Source organism: Podarcis tiliguerta (assembly GCF_965153285.1).
Source record: "Podarcis tiliguerta genome assembly, chromosome: 11".
NCBI lineage: Eukaryota > Metazoa > Chordata > Lepidosauria > Squamata > Lacertidae > Podarcis > Podarcis tiliguerta.
The window spans coordinates 29,529,715-29,550,517 of NC_139544.1; the positions used below are offsets into that span (position 1 = coordinate 29,529,715).

General features: G+C 40.1%; 1 protein-coding gene across 5 annotated transcripts in view; it reads right to left on the reverse strand.

The window, feature by feature from the left end:
* Window positions 1-20,803, reverse strand: part of ADGRV1 (adhesion G protein-coupled receptor V1) — a 230,132-nt gene that overhangs the window by 162,651 nt on the left and 46,678 nt on the right. For all 5 annotated transcript variants that reach the window (XM_083403548.1, XM_083403549.1, XM_083403551.1 and 2 more), the window contains 13 exons: window positions 19,618-19,794; window positions 19,064-19,244; window positions 18,217-18,419; window positions 16,787-16,916; window positions 15,566-15,643; window positions 13,600-13,739; window positions 11,329-11,938; window positions 9,250-9,465; window positions 8,821-9,036; window positions 7,976-8,220; window positions 7,068-7,249; window positions 5,502-6,310; window positions 3,808-4,017 (listed from right to left, as the gene is read on the reverse strand). In XM_083403548.1, the coding sequence (XP_083259674.1) occupies window positions 3,808-4,017; window positions 5,502-6,310; window positions 7,068-7,249; window positions 7,976-8,220; window positions 8,821-9,036; window positions 9,250-9,465; window positions 11,329-11,938; window positions 13,600-13,739; window positions 15,566-15,643; window positions 16,787-16,916; window positions 18,217-18,419; window positions 19,064-19,244; window positions 19,618-19,794 (3,397 nt within the window). The remainder of the gene's footprint in view (window positions 1-3,807; window positions 4,018-5,501; window positions 6,311-7,067; window positions 7,250-7,975; window positions 8,221-8,820; window positions 9,037-9,249; window positions 9,466-11,328; window positions 11,939-13,599; window positions 13,740-15,565; window positions 15,644-16,786; window positions 16,917-18,216; window positions 18,420-19,063; window positions 19,245-19,617; window positions 19,795-20,803) is intronic.

The following is a 20,803-nucleotide window of genomic DNA, read 5'->3' on the forward strand; positions in this document are numbered from 1 at the left end:
GCATGACAATGAGCATGTCCATGGGTTTTCATATACATGAGATATAATAAAAATCAAAGCCTCCACAGGCTACCTCCAGTCCCTTAATGATGGCAGTATTGGACCATGGTAACGAGCAGTATCCAATTAATGCATCCTGCCCATGCAAAGATTTCCACATGTGCAATGGGGCTTTCCACTGTTCAACCTCCCCCTGGCACACATACCCTAAACCACCCCCAAATCAGTTTCAGAGGGTTGGGGAAACCCATAGAACAGATTTGTGTAGGTGCAAGGGGAGGAGAGAATCACAGAATTGCAGAGTTGGAAGGTATCCCAAGGGTTACTGAGTGCAACCCCCTTGTAATGCAGGAATCTCAACTTGATCATACATGGCATAACAGAATAGAATGGGAGATAGGGAAGTTCCCACTGAATAAGTGGAAATCTTGGGGCACATTACCCAGATCTACTTAAGGTACAACCCGGTGAGTAAGAAAAATGGCCAAGTTTGGTATGCAGTGCAATCATTTGAGGAGTTGACATTTTATCTGCTTTTATTACACCAAAGATTGATACCATTGGAAATAGTATTGTGCAATGCAGAATTACAAGGGCACATGTTAAGAATTCCCTCATTCTAATGGATAAAGGGAGTATGTTTTTGAAAGATAGTGTGAAGGAAGGGATGATGATGATGATGATGATGATGATAAAAACTGTCATAATTCCGAAATCATGGCCTAATTCTACATAATTCCGAAATCATGGCCTGCAGTCCTCAAAACCATTTCTCGAGAATAGCTCCCTTCTGCTTCAGCTGAATTCCTTTAGGACAAACAATCTGAGGATCAAGTCATCACTTGATGACGGAATGATGACCTTCATTCCCTCATCAACATGGGTCGATGCTCATCATAACAGGTTAGTGCTGGAAGCAGTAGAAAGTGGGGCTCTGAGATAGGTGTAAAGAACTGAGGAAACCGTAAGTGCAACCAAGGTGGCAGATTGGTTGAGTAATAAGGTTAGGTTCTGCCTGTTTCAGGGAGGGAGCACCTTAATGGGTTGGATTTTCCTAATATGGAAACATGTTGATGACCCCAGCACTAATTAATAAAAATGAAAGCTTGACACCAAAGGAAATGTTTAGCCATTTCAGAACTTTTTGAATATCTACTGATTATTCTTTTTAAATGAACGTGTCTGGATAAAGCTAAAGTACTCTTAAACTTTAGAACCTGGAAGCTAAATGTTCACTGTGGTCTCTAAATTCTATAATTAAAAGTTATTCAGCTCCACAGTACAGTGTGTGTGTGTGTGTGTGTGTGTGTGAAGAAAACATAGTTGGTGGCAAACAGAGTCCATGAAAGTCACCATACAGTTTGTGTTAATTCCTTGTGCTCATTGATGGATCTTCTTAGCATGTCAGGTTACAGCTGCTTTGACATGCTCATGAGAGCCATTAATGTGGGAAAGAAAAGTAAGAAAGCTCAGGCATACAGCAGCACAGAATCAACAATGGTGACCTATGTGGAAACTTCCCAAAAACGGTACGATGACCTTTCACATACAAGAGATATATACATAGATTAGGCAGTTGATATAACAGGGCCTGCAGAACCTTTAGTAAAACTGCATCTAATACATGCAGATTTTTGCTTAACAGTTAATGTCGTTCTTTCCAAGAGAAGGCAGCACTGTATCAGAAAATGCATCAAAAAACATGAAAGAGGCATGCAGGTTCCACCATCCACATTTTAAATACTAACGAAACAAGATTTGGTCAATTCCAACCATTGCAGGTGGAGAGTGTGTGCAGTTAGGAATGTCAATTTCACATTATTTTGACTACACATGACGAATTTCCACCAGTGGTAACATAATACAGTGGTGCTCCGCAAGACGAATGCCTCGCAAGATGGAAAACCCGCAAGACGAAAGGGTTTTCTGTTTTCAGAGGCGCTTCGCAAGACGAATTTCCCTATGGGCTTGCTTCGCAAGACGAAAATTGACGAAAATGTTTGAGGGTTTTTTCCGCTCCAAAACCCCTTTTTCTGAAGCGCTAAGCTAAACCGCTAATCCCTTAAGCCTTTAATAGGCGTTAATAGCCCTTAAACTGCCAATAGCGCTAATAGCGCTAATCCGCTAATGGGCTTGCTTCGCAAGACGAAAAAACCGCAAGACGAAAAGACTCGCGGAACGGATTCTTTTCGTCTTGCGAGGCACCACTGTATTGCTATTTTTCATTCATATGCTTGACAAGGAATTCTATACATGTCTGCTTGGAAGTAAGTTTGAGTACAATGTATTCATGTATAGGATTGGTACACCACCACCTCTGTTTGTATACCACTTATGATGATCAGAGGCATCGGCTGTAGATTTGCTCCCAGGAGTTGGCATGCAGCCAAAAGCATAGTAAATTGGAAATAAATCTCATTGACTTAATCCATTGGCTAAAGTGGTCTAGGGTAGCACTGTGAATTCAAGAGATTGTACAAACAGCTAACATAGGTGTTTGTGCTCTGGATGCTGTTACCTTGCCACTAATTAAGAATGCTCTTCCTTAAGGATTAGAAATACTCCTTTTAAGTATAACAACAGTTTATAGCTACTGCTGTCATTATTGTTAGAAAACAGCCAAGAGTGCATTAACTGTACTGATTACCCATAATGAAATTAAACAATTCATATACTTAAGAGTCACAGACAGCTGCAAACAAAAGCCTCTTACAGCAAATCAAATATAAAGACCTAGCTACTCAGCGCCTTCAGCAAAGGAAAGAGATTCCAGTCGTGGGCATAGCATAGCAACACCATGGCAGGATGCTTTCTTAACATCAATGGGAGTCACCTAGAAGCAAAGGTGTTCAGGAAAGAAGTGGGAAATTCTCACATGGCCCAGGTAAATGGCTAAATATTGCTGGAAGCAAGGAAACTGCACAAGCTCTATTCTTGCTAGGAAATACTTGGATTGTAGTAGATTGGCTCACGTGCAATTGAAGAGCCATGAATCTGTCCTTACTAACACTTAAGTGGCCTAGCTTATTTATATATATTAAATATTTCCATAATTTGTTGTGAAAGAGATAAAGAAATTGAATGGGGTTTTTAAACAGAGGCTGGAACATGAACTGTAAGCAGCAAAACTCGGGCCAAAGTAGATGTCAAATGAATCCCTGCATTTTAATGTGCACATTTTTATTGCAAATAGAAGTCCCTAGCGGGATTGATGATTATCAGGACTGCAGCAGGTAAGGAAGGTGGATTCAGCAATTTTCTCTCCTGTTGCAATTTCTGAGGAAAGAATTCCTCAGAATTCAAAGAATACAAAGAATTCATTCCATTGGCACCCACTATGGATTTCCTCCAAATATAAATTATTATTTTTTTCAGAAAAGTGGTTTTCATCAGGACCAGAGCAAATAAGGAAAGGGTAAAACTTCCCCTTCCCACCTGTTGTAATCCCAATAATTAACACACATGGCCTGGCATGGCTGCTATTTGCGTTTTGCAAAATGTGCAAATTAAATGCAGAGATATGTTTTGCATCATGTCTAGTTTGACCTTGAATCTCTACAAAATAGTGGACAATGAAATTGATTCTCCTCTTTCCTCATTAGGGATTTCTAAAAAAGTTTATTGCTTGTTTGATTTCTGATGCACTATAGAAATAAATGATATATGTGGCTAAAGACCCTCTCAGAATTTTCTTTTCTCATTTTCAACCTATGTGGTAAATCAAAGTAAGCCATTACTGTGAGAAAGCATAGGCAAATGGATTGATAGCACACAGAGTGAGAGTAGTGAAAATGGAGAGGAACCCACCTTCATGACCGATAACAGATCTCGAAGATGTCTGAAAGCTAATAATTCCTGCCACATTGTCATTGGCCAGAATAACCACAGTGACCGTATCTGAGCTGGGTTGAATACGACTGCCACCATCAGTGTGAATCAAACTGATGATAATGCTTTCGTCATCCTCGGGTTCAGAGTCATCTAGAATTGTCAATGTGATTGTCTTTTTTGTTTCACCTGACAAAAAAAATGAAAGGCTTTTACGCAATCAGTGCTACCACTGTTTCAGCAGTGATCATCCCAGTGCTTAAAATAAACAAACTGAACAGCTTTCTGGGGGCTAACATGTAAGCAGAGCAAATTCAGTTCATGGTACCATTTAATATGTTTTTTTTTTATTTTACCTTTGCTGATTAGTGATCCAAGTTGTTTTCTTTTACTCTCCTTGACACAGAGTCCCAACCCAGTGAGAGCTTCGGTCATCCAGACTAATCTATTTTATTGCATTTTAAATATACTGCAAGCTGCCTCAGGGTCTTCAGTAAAAAGACAAGGTATATATAGTTCAACCAAATAAATATCTTCATATTGGCCTTATCTGCTAATATATACAACCACACAAAACTATTTTCTGATAAAAAATGTACTACCATGTGGAGAATAATCAACTGTGACATATGAGCCAGCTCATATGAATGCCTGGTTCACAAGACCAGCTCACCCATGGATGTACAGTGGTACCTCGGGTTACAGACGTTTCAGGTTACAGACGCTTCAGGTTACAGACTCTGCTAACCCAGAAATAGTACCTTGGGTTAAGAACTTTGCTTCAGGATGAGAACAGAAATCGTGTGGCAGCAGCACAGCAGCAGGAGGCCCCATTAGCTAAAGTGGTGCTTCAGGTTAAGAACAGTTTCAGGTTAAAAACGGACCTCCAGAACGAATTAAGTTCTTAACCCAAGGTACCACTGTATTCCATGAAGAAACTGAAATATTATCTCCTGTTTGAGGTGGGGTGTGTGTGATATGGATTCATTTTGAGATTACACACCTCAGATGACAAATAACCTCTTTATTTGATGACTTTGCACAATGTTTTATACACTCATTGAATTTAAACTATGGTTTAAGAACAAAGAATGTGTCTGCTCCCTGCTCTGTGTATCACATAGGCTTCAGCCAGGACTGGCCCAAGACTTTTGGCTGCCTGAAGCAAAAGACAAACATGCCTCCTATATTCCATATAATTGTGATGGGTGTCCTCTGCTGTACCCAAAAAAGCAGCAGGCTACTTTGTGGGGTGTAGGGCAGGCCACATGGCACACACAACTCTGTCCTTCGGCACCACCTTGCCACTCCATGCTCTACAGTATTTGCTGTCTGAGGCAGTTGCCTCATTCTACATAATAGCAGGCTCTGGCCTGCCTTCACTCAGTGTTGATCTGTGATTGTACAACAGACAGAGCTATTGATTGTTAGAACCACAATGGCTCTGGCTCCACAGGTGGAGGCAGCAGTGCTTCTGAATACCAGTTGCTGGAAACCACAGGAGAGGAGAGTGTTCTTTTGCTCAAATCCTGCTTGCTGGTTTCCCACAGGCATCTGGTTGGCCACTGTGAGAACAGGACAATGGACTAGATGGGCCATTGGCCTGATACTGCAGGCTCTTTTTGTGTTCTTATGTATTGTGCTATTATCATGTATCCTCCCAAACTTCTTACCTTCTGCAAAAATCAGGATTTCCCCTTCACCTATGAAATCCACATTTGGGGTAGCTGTGCCACCAGCTATGCTCCACTCCAGTATCACCTGTCCCAGACTACCTTCCGTTCTGTGTATCATTAGCTGCACAGTGTTCTGAGGCCATTCATGAACTTCTACATAAAGACCATCCTCTGTTGTATTGGGGCTGATACTGTAGATCACAAACACACCAAAGGCATCTCCGTTCATTAGTATGACCACTGTAGAGGTGTTTGGTTGTCCTATGGTTGGATGATCTTCAATGCTGGCAGAGATGTTCAGCAGCTCAACCCTTAACAGAGAAATGACAAACTTCTCATCCACTTCTGGAAAATCATCAGGAAGTATGGTAACTGTGAGATTTGCAAACTCTGCTCCTTCGGCCATTATCACCCACTGCCTTGTAACAGACTCATAGTCACTACCTGCAATTGCTTGTGTACTAAAAAGAGAGGATACGGTGGTAAGGTTTTTCTTGTAAGTCCAGAATCCTGACTTGTTGGTTACTGGGCCATCCCAAGTTGCCACCCAAATGCATGAAGGCATTCCAAAGGCATTGGAAGAGGTGAAGGCTGAACATGCTGGCTCTTTCAGGCATAGAGTTGCACAATTGTACAACGAGTCATTAGTTGAAACATTCACTTTGGTCATCTCAATTGTGTCTGGAATTCCTTGCACAGCAGCTTCATAGTAGGACAGCACATCCAGGCCTTCAGCTACTGCCAGAGCTACAACATCAATTTCAGAAGTGCTGTAGAAAATCTGCAACCGCCCAAATCTTCCACCACTACAAATTGTGATAAGCAAGGAGGTTATGTTAATTGTGACAGTTTATCTAGTTACAATATTTATAAATGAGGGGAAAAAAAATGCAAAAATATTCATCATTTAAATACAACTTTTAAAACTATCACCATTCTCATTTATTTAAAAATGCAACATCAACCCAGAAAACTGGGAAAGCAAGAAGTGGCAATGGGATGAGAGAATGAAAGTGTGAAGAACAAGCTTATGGAGTGCATCATTTTCACGTCTAAATCCTAAGTCCTTTATGGTGACTTCTCCTGGTGGGTAAGCAAATGTTGGAACAAGCAAACCTGTTCCTGGTGCCTGCTTGGGCCGGAAGTCTTTCCTCTGTGACCTCCTTCATTTAAGAGCTTCCCTTAGTCTTCCCAATTCTTATCAACTGCATCTCACACATTTCAGTTTAAACAGATGTAAGATCATAAGAGCTGCTTTCCCCATGTGCTCACTTGTTTTATAAGCAGCGCTTTCCCCCCTTAAAAATGTTTAGGAGTACTCTCATTTTCCTACTCCTATTGAAATAATGCCTTTCAATGAGGCCAAACTTAGATTCATAAAATGTTTAGGAGTATGTGTACCCCTGGGGGGAAATATAGTATACCACTTGTTGTTGTTGTTGTTGTTGTTGTTGTTGTTGTTGTTAACAGTTTTTTTTACAAGCAAACCTAACAATACAATAGCAGGAGAACACAGAACAATTCACAGTCAGTACACTTAAAAGACCAAGGTATTAAACAGACCTTCTCTTCACTGTTATGTTTGCAACTGAACTCCTCTCCAGTGGCTCTTGAATTTGGTACAAGTTTTGGTGAAAGGCAACTGTGCCGTATGGCTTATCATTGGCAGGAATTATCACATTTGCCACTCCATCTGGTCCAATAGTACCTCCATTGGAAGCTTGAATTAATTCCACTCTGATAACCTACAAAGCATGTTAGATTGTCATTGAAATAACTTGATGGTGAGGGAAAATGTCTAGTTTGAGCCAGATGATAAACAAGTACTGGAAAACGTTTTTTCCCAAAAGTATCCTAATTTTAGGCTATTGTGCTGCTTATTAGAAATATAGTATAAACAAAAGCAAGCCACTCAATTCAGCTTTCAATGTTCATGATGAGTAACACATGCTACAGCAGTTACCAAATTACCTATCCTTTTATTGTTTAGTGTAGCAAAATTAAGAAACCATGTTTACTCTGTATTCCTACTGGTACTAGAAACAGATATCATTCAAAATCATTAGAAATACCACTTACAGCAATATGAGAACAGAGCAGTATGATTTATCTAAAGTTATCTAAAGTCTAGGCCAGTAGAGGGAGATTGCTAGGTATCACCACCATGAGTTTTCCTCAGTGTCAGGAGCGAGCCAGCAATAAATCACACTGTGTGGGTTGGAATTAACTCTTTATTAGCAAAAACACGTTTTGCACAGGAATGCCAGACCTAATGGACACAGCCAATCATCTCTGGTAAGTCTTGCCCCCATGAAGTAGTTGCTGAAACTGAAGGTCCCCCCTCCCCACAGCTGCTTAAGTTGCCTCCTGTCAGGGTTTTCCCCAAGCAATCAGAGACATAACACACCACTTACAAGACAACGGAAATCATGAATGTTTCTGGTCATGTGTTGTATGGCTGCTGAACTCACCTCTTCAATTTCTGGATCATCGTCAGCCACGATATCCAGTGTCAAGTTCTTTATGGTTTCTCCAGGTGAAAATGGAATATTACCCGAGAAGACCAGCAAATCACTGGCAGCAGGTTGCCCATTAATGCTGGCTATCCATTGAACAGTCACATTGCCCAGTGTTCCAGCATTACGAATGACTGGAAGATCTATCCTCACTGTGTCAGACTCAGGCTCTTCAACTGTGATTTCCGTGATCTGGAAGACTAGCAAAGTTGAGAGTTTTTATTCCTTCCTTCCTAACTTCCTTCAAATGTCTTGTAGGATAAGGTTGCTTTTTAATACATATTTTATTGTAAGAGATATTTATGAAATAGAATGCTAATAAGTAGTGGATGTAGCAAGCCACCACATAGGATCACACTGGATGAATTTCCTTGAAAAGGCAATCATTTTGACTTCATTTGAGAACAGTCATCGCCACATTTAATATCACCTAATCCCTGCACTGGTAGGTCTTGCTACTCCCCATTCCTTTTTGCTTTCTTTCCATATCTTTGTGGCAGAAAGTTTATGTCACTGGCTGGTCTTCTCTGATGCCTCCCAACTTCACTGAATACACAGGGGATCAGTTTAAGCCTTGGAATTTGAATGTCCCTGGGAGTCCTACGTAAAATGGAACCCACTAATCTATAGCAGAACATCATGGTGGTTCAAAGGAACCTTGTGGTTTTAAGACTGGTGTAGTATTTAACTTTTCATTGAAGAGTGTCTTGCAACAGAAACTGCTTGTTAAATCAGCAAATGGCCACTGTGACATTTGCCACTCAGAGGATGGAAGAATAGGTTTAAGAGCTTCATCTTACCAAAAGATCCAAATGGATCGTCGGAGGCCTCAATGGTTATAATTGCCTGAGTTAGGCTCCCAAGCAATGCTCCTCCTGTTGTTTCATTGAGCAGCTGCACAAGGAAGGACTCTTCAACTTCAGGGTTGATATCATTGATTATATAAATTGGCACAGCTTTGCTTGTCTCCCCTTCCAGAAGGACAACATCTGATGAGGCTATGCTGTAATCTTCCCCTACATAAATAGAAATGACAAAGATGCTTAAGCAATATTGGAAGCAAATGTCTACTAGCTGTACTTGACTCATGATTCAAAGTTACTATTTCTTCTCACTGCTGATAAGTTAAATGAAAAGCTGAGTGTGATCCATATTCCTGCTGTTTGTTAGAAAACTACATAGATCAGTACATCTTTTGCCTTATGGCTGATTTTTTCTCTCACACCCACCTGCAATTGCGGTTATTGGCACTGCTTTAAATTTCACTGAAACATCTGCAAAAATCCCCCCAGTTCTTGTGACATTGATGATTGGTCCGATGTAATTTTCAGCAACTCGTACAGCTGGTGCCGACAGCTGTAACGTTCCAAAAGCATCATCATTGGCATTGATAATTATGTGAGCAATGGTATCCCCTTTAGCTCCAAGGCGAGGAGAATCTGAAACTGAAATACCAAGTAATTTGAGCCATCTGAGATCCCTGTTTATTACTACCTTAACAAGTATAGTTTTGAAAAGGTTTTGACAGCACCTTACATAATGACAACAAATTTAACATAGATGCCAAAGAAAATAGCTAAACACCATCATAAAAGCAATAATGTTAAACCCTTAAAAATGCATTCTCTTTTTAATTTAGCTTGTGTAATCATAGCTGTACATTACGTAAGGTTATGGCAAAACAAGCAGCTTGATATCATGCTATTATCATCTCCGATCAAGGCCTCTAATACAAGGATTGTCCCCTGGAGATTGTGGACTACAACTTCCATCAGGCATGGCCAGCATGGGAGTTGTAGTCCAACAACAACAAGAGGACTATAGGTTCTCCATATCTAGTCCAATGCATAACACAGGGCAGTGCCAAATATGAACTATAATAAACAAAACTTCCATGTTCATAGACAGTGTAACTCTGAATACCTTATGCTGGGGACATACAACTGGGGAAGGCCATGACATTCATGCCCTGCTTGTGGGCTTCCAAAATGGATCAGTTTTTAGAAACATGACACTTGCTTAGATGGATCTTTGGTTTGATCCATCATCTCTCTTGTGTATACTAACATATTCAAAGCTCAACAGAAACTGAATTTCATTCTCAATTATGGTATTATTTCTGGGATTCGTATGATGAAATATACATGACAGTTCAATTATCCCACAGAGCTTCATATCTGAATCTTCTCTGCTTATCAAGAATGAAAGGAAATGTAATTAGACAACCTGGGGAACTTTGAAGTGCAAATCAGTATATAATCTTCTAAATAAAGCTGGCTAATTAGCATCCATACTTCTAGACATGCAGACAGACACATGTCCCTAGGTTACAGACTGCAATCTATATGAAAAGAGAACACACAAAGACCACAAGATAAAAGTTATGTAAGGTCCCAGAATGCAAAGGAATCTAATCAGCCATTTGGCAATGCTCGAAAGAAACCTTCTCTATCCATTATGTTTCCAGACAGAGATTAATCCCTATTTGGTGGGTGGGATGTGGAAAACACCTTTTGTTATACATGATGGGCACTGACTGCTTCCACTGTGAATATAGGGCTGCACTCAGATGTGGGGTTTATTGCATTTTACTGGTTAAAATGCTGGTGCCTCTATCTTGATTTGTAACATTCCTTTTACACTACAGTACCTTGTCGTGTCATAGAACTGGCTTTTTGATCAATATACCACAATACTGCACCAAATCTTAAACAGTGAGAAAGAGCTGGATGCCAATATACTGCCCCAAATTTTGTCAATGATTCTCCATTGTTCAACACAGTGCTATATTTGGAAATGATGTGACACACTATAATCTTATGTCTTGCAAAGGGAGAAAAAGCAGTGACAGAGTCAGAACCCATGGCTTGGTAATTTGAATAGTTTCAACATATGTTTTCCAATAACAGCAAGTATTATGTTGAGGATCTTGCCTTTTTTTTTATTTGATGGAAATAATGTCATTTGTTTACTAGCCTATTGTTTCTAATATGGCAATGTGGTAAGGAGTCATTTACTAGGTGGACAAACTTATCTGGCTTGCAGCTACTTTTTTATTATTATTATTCCTCTTGGCAGATCTATGTTCATAGTAAATGGAGCTTTCTGGCATTAATCAGAAGCAGATTCTGCAATTTTGTTTGCCATGGGGGCAGATGAAAAAAGCAGCCACACAAGCAAATCAGTCATGTGTACCATTGCTTAGTATAATTTCATACAATAAAGCATAATCTAGGTTAGTGGCATTTCAACATTCGTTTACATTCTACTGCTGGAAATCTAGCAAGTCTGGAAATATATAGTCTTACTTGACCGATGTTGGGCTCCTTCCACCAAAGTTACACGAAGCAGCTCTACAAAGAGAGATTCTGACTTCTCTGGTTCACTGTCATCCAGAATAGGGAGCTCTATGGTAGCCTCACTTTCATTGGCGGCAAAGATTACAAATCCTGAAATGGGCAAATAGTCTTGTTCCTGTCTTGCCCTGGCAACATTTGATGGCAGATAGGGTGATTCTTCCTCATCCCCCATGGTTCTATATGTAACCATTACTACTCCCAGGAGACCTTTTAACCTCACTATTGTAAGGGTGATGGTCTTGGCTTCTTCCTCAACTTTGATTGGCCTGTTTTTCTCAGAGAAAATAAAAACTCCATAGGGGTCATCATTTGCAAGAATTGTTAATGTAGCATTGGTGTGGTTTCCAAGACGTCCACAGGAAGCATTGATAATCCAAACTGAAAATGTCTTGTCTAGTTCTGGAATTTCATCAGGCAAGATCTGCACTGTTAAATGTGCTTTTCTTTGCTCTATATTGAAAGTTATGTTGCCAGTAGTAGCTGCTAGATCATCAGTATCATCGGGCACTATGAACCAATGCAAAGTTACCTGGGACAAGGCGCCATGGTTTCTGACAACCTGAAGAGCAAAAGGGTAAATTGTTATTGTTGCATTGTGAAGGTCAAAAAACCTTACTCTCAGAGTTGTTTATTCTGAGATGCTCCATGCCACATTACAGCACAGTAAACTGAATCCATGTTGGCCACTTAGGGGCAGCACAAGGAATTTGAGACAACCATGTCACAAACTCCAAATCACTGAACACAACGGCCTTGCTTATGCAGGGTAGCTGAGTTAAGGCAGTCTGTGTTGTTTGCTGCTACCAGAACCTGCTCTTTTTAAACTTAGCAGAAACCTCTTCAATGTTGATGAGCAGCGGTGTGTAAAACTGCAGATTCTGCATATGGACCAAGGTGACACATTTAGAACGAGCAAACAGCAGCCACCACAAACACAGGAACATGGTGCTTAATGCAGCTCAGATATACCCTCAGACATGCACAATCTTACCCCGTACATTGAATTTACTGGCCAAATCAGCTTTGCGGATCTAACACATTGCCTCTTCCTCCCCTTGTTTTCACCCCTGACTTCTATGCAATGGCATATTTAGCTCAATACAAAAGAGGAAGATTCCTGATCTTTGAGTATGTCATTCATGCAGATTTTCCTTCGTAATGCTGAAAGCTGCATCAATGAGACTTTTTTGTAGCTATACTTCCTGCATTATACTTAAGCTGTAAAAGGAAGCATTATTTTAAAAATGGAGCCTATTTTCTTTTCATTTTTGCTGAGTATGCTCTTTCATGGAATCACATTAATACGTCCTGTCCCTCTTTCATCTAGGATTAAAGGTAAAGGGACCCCTGACCATTAGGTCCAGTCATGACCGACTCTGGGGTTGCGGCGCTCATCTCACTTTATTGGCCAAGGGAGCCGGCGTTTGTCTGCAGACAGCTTCCGGGTCATGTGGCCAGCATGACTAAGCCGCTTCTGGCGAACCAGAGCTGCACACGGAAACACTGTTTACCTTCCCGCTGGAGCAGTACCTATTTATCTACTTGCACTTTGTGCTTTCGAACTGCTAGGTTGGCAGGAGCTGGGACCAAACAACAGGAGCTCACCCCGTCGCAGGGATTCGAACCACCGACCTTCTGATCGGCAAGTCCTAGGCTCTGTGGTTTAACCCACAGCACCACCCACGTCCCATTTCATCTAGGATTACTTCCACCCTAAAGAACAGAAAAACTGATTCACCAGTATAGATTAATCACACAGCCCAAAACTCTTCATCTGCCTTCTATATCTGTGTTGCCATAGAAGGTCTTTTCACATATTAGACATGGCAGGCCTCCACAGAGTAGTGTCGTGCTTACAAAGGTCTGAGAAATTGAAAACCATTGTGGGCACAGCATCCAGATGGGTATCTCAATTTACACAATCCTTTTCTCTAGATAATCAAAGTCATGATATGATAACCTGGAGGCCAATGTATCTTGCAAACAGAGTGAACCAGAGTATCAGTCAAACCAGAGAGCTTGCTGTGAGTGAGTCAGAAATCAGATATGCAGTTTTGCCCCAGCCAGTCCCTACCACTCAGATCCCACCCCCAAAATCAGGTGTTCCTGCCAACTAAATAAATTTTATTTTTTGCAAAATTACACAAAGCTCCCCAGCCCTGCTCTAGAGATAGCATGGTTAAATGGGATGCCATGTGTTGTAAACTCAAACTTCTTGACCTCAAGCGTGACTGTTCCACCTCCATCCTCAGGTTCAGATCCATTGACAGAAAGGGATTCGGCACTGAATTCAAATACACCATGAGCATCATCAGAGGCTTCAATAGTGACTATGATGTGAGATGCTATTCCCAGGCTGGCTGTTGATACAAAAGGGGTGGGGAATGATTTACACAATATCTGAAAAGGCACAGATGAAAATCTGAAATGGCAAACTCTTGAATGAATCAATTATTTCAACCAATGTGTGGAATGGTCAATGGGAATCCTGTACTTTATAAATTCTAATAAAACAATTTTTTGTTCTTCCCAACAGCATCAAAGTTAGCATTTGAATATGACATCCAATTGACTTAGGGTAGCTGTTCTGCCTCCCCCCGTTTCCCAATGTCATTACAGTGGAACCTCGGAAGCCGAACACCTGTAAACTCAAACGTTTTGGCTCCTAAACGATCGAAAACCAGAAGTGATTGTTCCGTATTTCAAATAATTTTTGGAAGCTGAATGTCCAGCGCAGCTTCTGCGGCTTCCGATTGGCTGCAGGATGCTCCTGCAGCCAATTAGAAGCCGCGCCTTGAAAGTTGAATGTTTTGGAAGTTGAACAGACTTCCGGAATGGATTCTGTTCAACTACGAAGGTATGTCTGTATTAAAAACATGATTTAACAGAGATTTAGGCTCTAAACCTGCTTATACTTGCTTGGGTTATAGGTCTTTAGCCAGACTTGCAACTAAAAAAATGTATAGGTTTGTTCTTTTAGGCTTATAATTACCAGTCTAAATGAAAACAAGTCACCTTCAGACCTTTACATGCTAAATACATCAAAGTCAGGAGTGGAGGAAGCAAACCCAGCAATGTTTGGATGGGGTCAACATGAGGGACACGTTTGCCTTCCCTTGTCCAGGCTCTCTGAAGAGGGCTCTCTTTTTTTACATTTATCCAATCATACATTTACAAAGCTGTTGGCCATAGCACTATTGAACAGCATTTTGTTTTTAATAGCTTGGGGGGGGGATGCTTTTGAAGAATTATACTGCAAAAATGAATTAACAGTATGAAACAAAACAAAAATGACACAATCAATACAGGTACTGTCAAGCTAAGAAAAAAACACAGAGAGAAAGTGGTAAAAACTTGCATTTTTGAGTTTTTTAAAAATGTTTGGGAAAGTAGAGAAGATAAGCTATCATGAAAATGGAGGAAAGGATCAGTGGAGAGAAGACAACAGGGAGGGGAAAACAATACTCCAGATTTAATTAGAGTTAAATAAGGAAGGGGTTTTTGTTGGCATGTTATCTTAAAAATCCTTGAAGGAATTATATTCCTAAAAGGAAGTGACAATGTTGTCCTGAAAATGGATTTCATGGGAACATGTTCCTCCAAGTTAACTTGCGAGGAAAGAATAGGCTCCCTTCTCCTACTGCTGCTTTACATCTGCCTCCTGACATAACTAGGAAAGCATGAAATTTTAAAACAGCAAGACAACATGATCAAAGCACTTCTGAATATGTGTGATTAGTTTTAGACTAGAATACTTGAAAAAAAACAAACCAGTCAAAATCAAGTACTCTGTATCAGCACAGATTTTCAGCTACTGTATCAAACTACTAGTTTCAAATTATGTTTTACTTTGAAATGTGACAATTATTCAGAGTAAGTCTAAGAAGAAGTTATAACAGGTCAAATGAAACCCAACCTGTAAACTGATGCAGATTTGGAAGCGGGTCCCACTGAAGACAGTGGGACAATTCCAAGAAAAACATGATCAGACTTATAAGGCGATACTTGGTAGAAAGGAATAGCACAAAATAATTATTATTTACAAAGAAATTGTCAGTGAGCTGAATCACTGAAGCCAAAAAAAAAACCCCAACTAGCTCATGGAAAACCCCATGGCAAGGTATGTCAGTTATGGCAAAACATTTCAGTAGTCAATTCAGATGAAAATTCAGAATAAGCAGCTTACCACGTTGATGGACAGCAGGAAGGAAGAAGTCCAAGTCCCCATCACCACTACCACTGGCTTCATTAAAGAGCTCAGCAACTTCAAGGACACACACAGAAACACACAAATATACATACACATACATAAAACACAGGAGAGAAAAAGCACTTAACACAACTCTGGAGAAAAAAACAAATGAAGAAGATATTCCTGAAAAACTTTAAAAGGCTTTGCAAGCTTATAGACTACTGATAAAAGCCAAGAAGACAGGAGACACATATTATTGATTTATTTCACCCAACTGTGGGTACTGAGGCATCAGTGACAGATACTTGATATTTTAGAAGTGGAAGAGAATATAAGTTTGAAATGACAGAGCCCATAAACAAAAGAGACTGCTGCAAACTTAGTAGGATAATGGGTGCTGTAAAAGCCAATAACACAAATGCACAAAAGAAAGGATTTAATTAATTAGCTGGCTTTTAAGTACGTTGCTTTTCTGCTTCTTTAAGAAATCCCTCCCCTAATGCTTTTAGGTACTGAATGTTAAGTTTATTCAAATTGGCGCCTACAGAAAAGAACCTATTCTTGAAGAGAAGCAACATGAGCATTCCTCCAAAAGAAGTTCATGGTGCTCCAAGCTCTTATACAGGCACAACAGCAGAACTTAACAGTGACTAATAAACGGTAACTTCAGCTCTGGGTGATGCTAAAATGAACATGGCAACTAGAGTAGAAGCTCACTGGTAGAGCACCCGGTTTGCATACAGAAAGCCTCAGGTTCAAACCTTGGCATCTCCAGGAGGGGCTGGGAGAGATGCCTGCCTGAAACCCTGGAGGGCTGCTGCCAGTCAGTGTAGACAAAACTGAGTTAGATGCCCCAATGTTTGGACTCAGTATAACGGTCTGTTGTTCCTCCTATGACTTCATATAATTTCATATCTCCCACCATTTAAAAGTATTGCACTAAGGTGGACCATTAAGTGGCAATGATCTCATGCTACCTGCAGCGTTCAGCCATTCCAACTTTCTATGGAACACTACTCTGTGTTCAGCAATAACGCTGATATGCAATGAACAAAAGAATATTAGAGATTAGTACTCTACATTGGGGGGGGGGGTTTGAATCTTTGGAAACCTTTGAAATATCAAGTTTCCACGAATGGTCTGGGTATAAGAAACTTTCAAAAAAAACAACCCTAACAGGTACATGTGGAGAAAAGCAGATTTATGAACCTGTACCTGCTCCATCCGGATTCAGCAGTTCCACTTTAAAAGCCTTTTCCAGCTCAGGGATAGAATTATCTGTAATGTTAACGATAATGTACTTGTATCTTTCTCCTGGCAGAAATTCCAAGGTGCCTGTAATACCCTGCAGTAAAAAGGCTATTTATACTTTTGCTTAAAACTTGCCATTGCATCAGTATGAAGTTTACTGATAAAAGAGAAATAATCAGAAATAAACTTTACACAGACTCTATTATTTATACAAGCTTGCTTTTATCAGAGTAGATATGCCATGCCGGCAAGAGAAGCCAAGCAGGAGGAGGCTATGATGTAGACATGGCCTCCGGGCAGCAGCATCGCTACATACCAACTCAGTGAGGTGGGAAGGACAGCATAGAGGTTTGAGTGGGTTGGGCATATGCCTAAACCATCCCTGACCTCACCACCCTGGTCTGCCCCCTGCATTCTGGTACACAATAACACCAGGAGGCCAGGTCCACACCATCCCTCCCCACTGGCTGCTCCTGCACATTTGAGAGATTATTAGGAGGCTTATTAGAATCCACAGGACAATTGGTGGGTTCTGATAGTCCCTACCCCTTGGCTGCCAAATCACACTTTGATACGATTGAATATTTGTATGTCCCTTCTCTAGAAACCAAAGCAGCTCACAACAGTAAAGCATTAACAGATAAAAGCAGCATTTCCTAATACAGAAAAATATATACAATAAGGATATAATAAATAAAACAATAAAGGTACAAAAACAAACAGTGAAATATGACTCAATGATACTAGATATACGTTAGCAGAAAAGATATATGCCAGAAATGTCAATCAGACTTGCAGCCATAAATAAATAAATAAATCTCCCCCCAAACCATCTCCCCACCGCCTCACCCAGGAGGCACACACTTCCCTTCTCCAAAAGGCTGTCCTCCCGGGACAGAAACCAGTTCTCAGAATTCAGCTGTAATGGCGAATGAACTGTGACTCCACAATAGGCTGGCTGTACTACATAAAGGTTAGGCATCCTTCCTTCCTCCCTCCCTCCTTCAAAACAGCAAGCAAATTGCATGGACAATAAGAAGCTTCTGAAATTGCTTCAGATGCCCAGGCACATGTGCAATGCAGTCAATCAAACCACCTCATGGGTATCATCATTCATAGTATCCAGGGCACAGAACAAGTTTGAGTGTTGCATGAATGACTCCCTGTAACAGGAGTGGAGGCTCCATGGAATCTCCAAATTGGCACTCGCACCTGCTTGGACTCTGGACTGTAAATACTGCCTTTTGTTCATGTCCTGATCAAAAGTTACATACAATTATTACTTTTAAAAGCTCCTGATTGAAGATCATACATTGGATGCACAACAGCAACAGGAAACAGAGAGAGCGAGAGCTGATTCGTATCTGTCACCTCTTTTAGTCTGCTACTCATACCTGATAATCTTGAGGACTGAATGCTGTCAGTGAAACCGTTTTGTATTGTACAAGAACCATTCCTAGCAGGCCTTGTGCTCGAACCACGAGCAACCTGACATGTCCAATTTCTTCCTTGACAGTAATGTGGGGAGCTGTGGTAGCTGGAAGAATGATGTCATCAATGTCCACTGGAGGCTCCCCCACAGAGAACTGCAACAAACCTGGTGGAGACAAGATACAACTCTCATCATTCTATCTGCAGTGAAACAAAGTTGCTAGATTATAATGCTGTTTTGGATTTTTAAATATTTTATTGCTGTAGTAAACACATGCAGTAAACAATCTTTAAAATACAATAAGCAACAACAGCAGCCGTTAGTCTGTCATTTGTTGTAAATAGGCATAACAGCTTTAAGTTAAAGCCAGTTTATAATACCTAATTTTAATTCATAAACATTTGTCATTTGGACATGGCTACATTTTCAAGAACATGGCATTTGGTCATTCTTTCCCTTACTTTCCCCTCTAAATGGTTGCACATGATTTTGAATTAATCCAATGTGCCCACTGAAAATAGTTTCTAGTTAGAGTTGTCTCTCTGGCCTTGTTTGCATGCCATATTAAACTACAGTGTAAAACAAACTATGGGTTAACATGAACAAGTAGTGTGCTGGTATATGCTGCTAGAATTTCTTATGCATCTCCGTACAAATACAGAAAAGTATTTTGGTGAGTGTTTTAAAATACCTAGTAAAAGCAATAACTTCGATATTAATTGTACCCAGCAAATGGGAAAACCAATAAAGGAATGTGGAGATCTTATGCTTAATCTAAACATGAATAATATATTATCTATCATCATTACCATAAGGGTGGTCACTGGCTTTGATGGTAACATAGGTAGTTTCTTTCTCTGGATCTATGCTTGCTCCACTAGTTGGGGTTGAACCTATTTTTCCATCCCCTGCAACAGCAGACACTAAAGTCACCTGGAAATATTCATTCAGCTCAGGAATATCATCATCAAGCACAAACAAATTCAAAACCTGGATACAAAGAAGACAAATTAAATGAAAATGATTGCATTGAGAAATACAAATATGTTGCTGCAATGGTTAATAATAACTGGCCTTTTCCTGTCTTAAAAAACACATTTATAGTCCTCCAAACAGATTATTTCATACACTGAGGAAAGCCAATACAGTCCCATCCCAATATTGTTGGGCTACGACTCCCATCATTCCTGGGTATTGACTAATGCTTGCTGGAGCTGATGGAAGTTGGGAGTCCAACAACTTTTGGAGGGCATTATGTTGGCTAATCCTCACATACAAGACACAAGACTGAATAATATATACAGGAAAAGAAAATGTTCAAAGACTCAATAGATCATTAACCTCATCAAGAAGATGGATTTACCTCTGATCTCTGCAAAGGGAGGAATGTGATCATTCCACTAGTGTTAGCAAAATCAGCAACTGAGTAATTAATGCCATCAGAATTGATCTGGGAGATACTATAATGCACAAAAACATAGTCCAGAGCTCCCCTGGTGCGCTCCACTACACAAGATATAGTAGAACCTTCATCAGCCACCTATAAGGAAATAAGAAGGCTTACAATAAAGTAAAATATTAAGGAAACAGAAAGCTATTTGTTTCGAGGTTTGCATAAAAAGGTAACATCATTTTACACTTGTGATATTTAAAATAATAAAATTTATTTCTGTAACAATCTAAGTTCGTTCATATAAATGGGGGAGCCCCAAAATATAACTTAAATAGCTATTTTGAGTCATTAGTTAGTGGAAGAGCTTCTGCTACTCCAGCCTTCATTCCTCATCATGCTATTGTCTATATCATATTCGCAAATCCTTTAAAGAATCACAACACCTTAAGTTTCTTGTGCAGCCTGTTACCAGTTAACAATGTAGTTATTTATTTGATTTATATCCTGCCTTTCGTCCAGGGACCTCAAGGCAATATGTGAGGTCACACCCACATTGTATTCTCACAATAACCCCGTGAGGTAAGTTAGGCTGAGATATGGTGATTGGGTAGCACTCTAAGCATTACACCACACTGGTTCCTCCAGTCACTGCTGCTCCTTATAAAGTCCTCTGCAGCTTATTAAAGCTCAGCTTCATACAATGATAAGGCATTTGGGTTGCTACACACACACACACACACACACACACACACACACACACAAACACAAAAAAACCACTCAAGTCTTTCTGGCTGATGCTCCATGTGACTGCTGGAACATATGGCAATAGCTGATTACATATTTCATCCCTGCAAGTATCTGAATAACTGAAGCATCATTTCCCCCAGGATGATGTATTGCTGGTATGAAGGATTTTCAGGCAACAAGACCAATATACATTATGCGTAATTTACAAGTGGGTATTAAATTGCAAGTTCTTTAGTTAGACACTTTATCCTTCTCCTCTTTATTGCTGTCCCTAGATGATTGTAATAATTACAGTCCTTAATATTTTATAACATCTTAAGAGTGTTCAAAAAATTTCACATACATCATCTCAATCATTCTTACAACAGCTCTCTTAAGGTAGGTCAATGTCATTATTCCTGTATTGCAG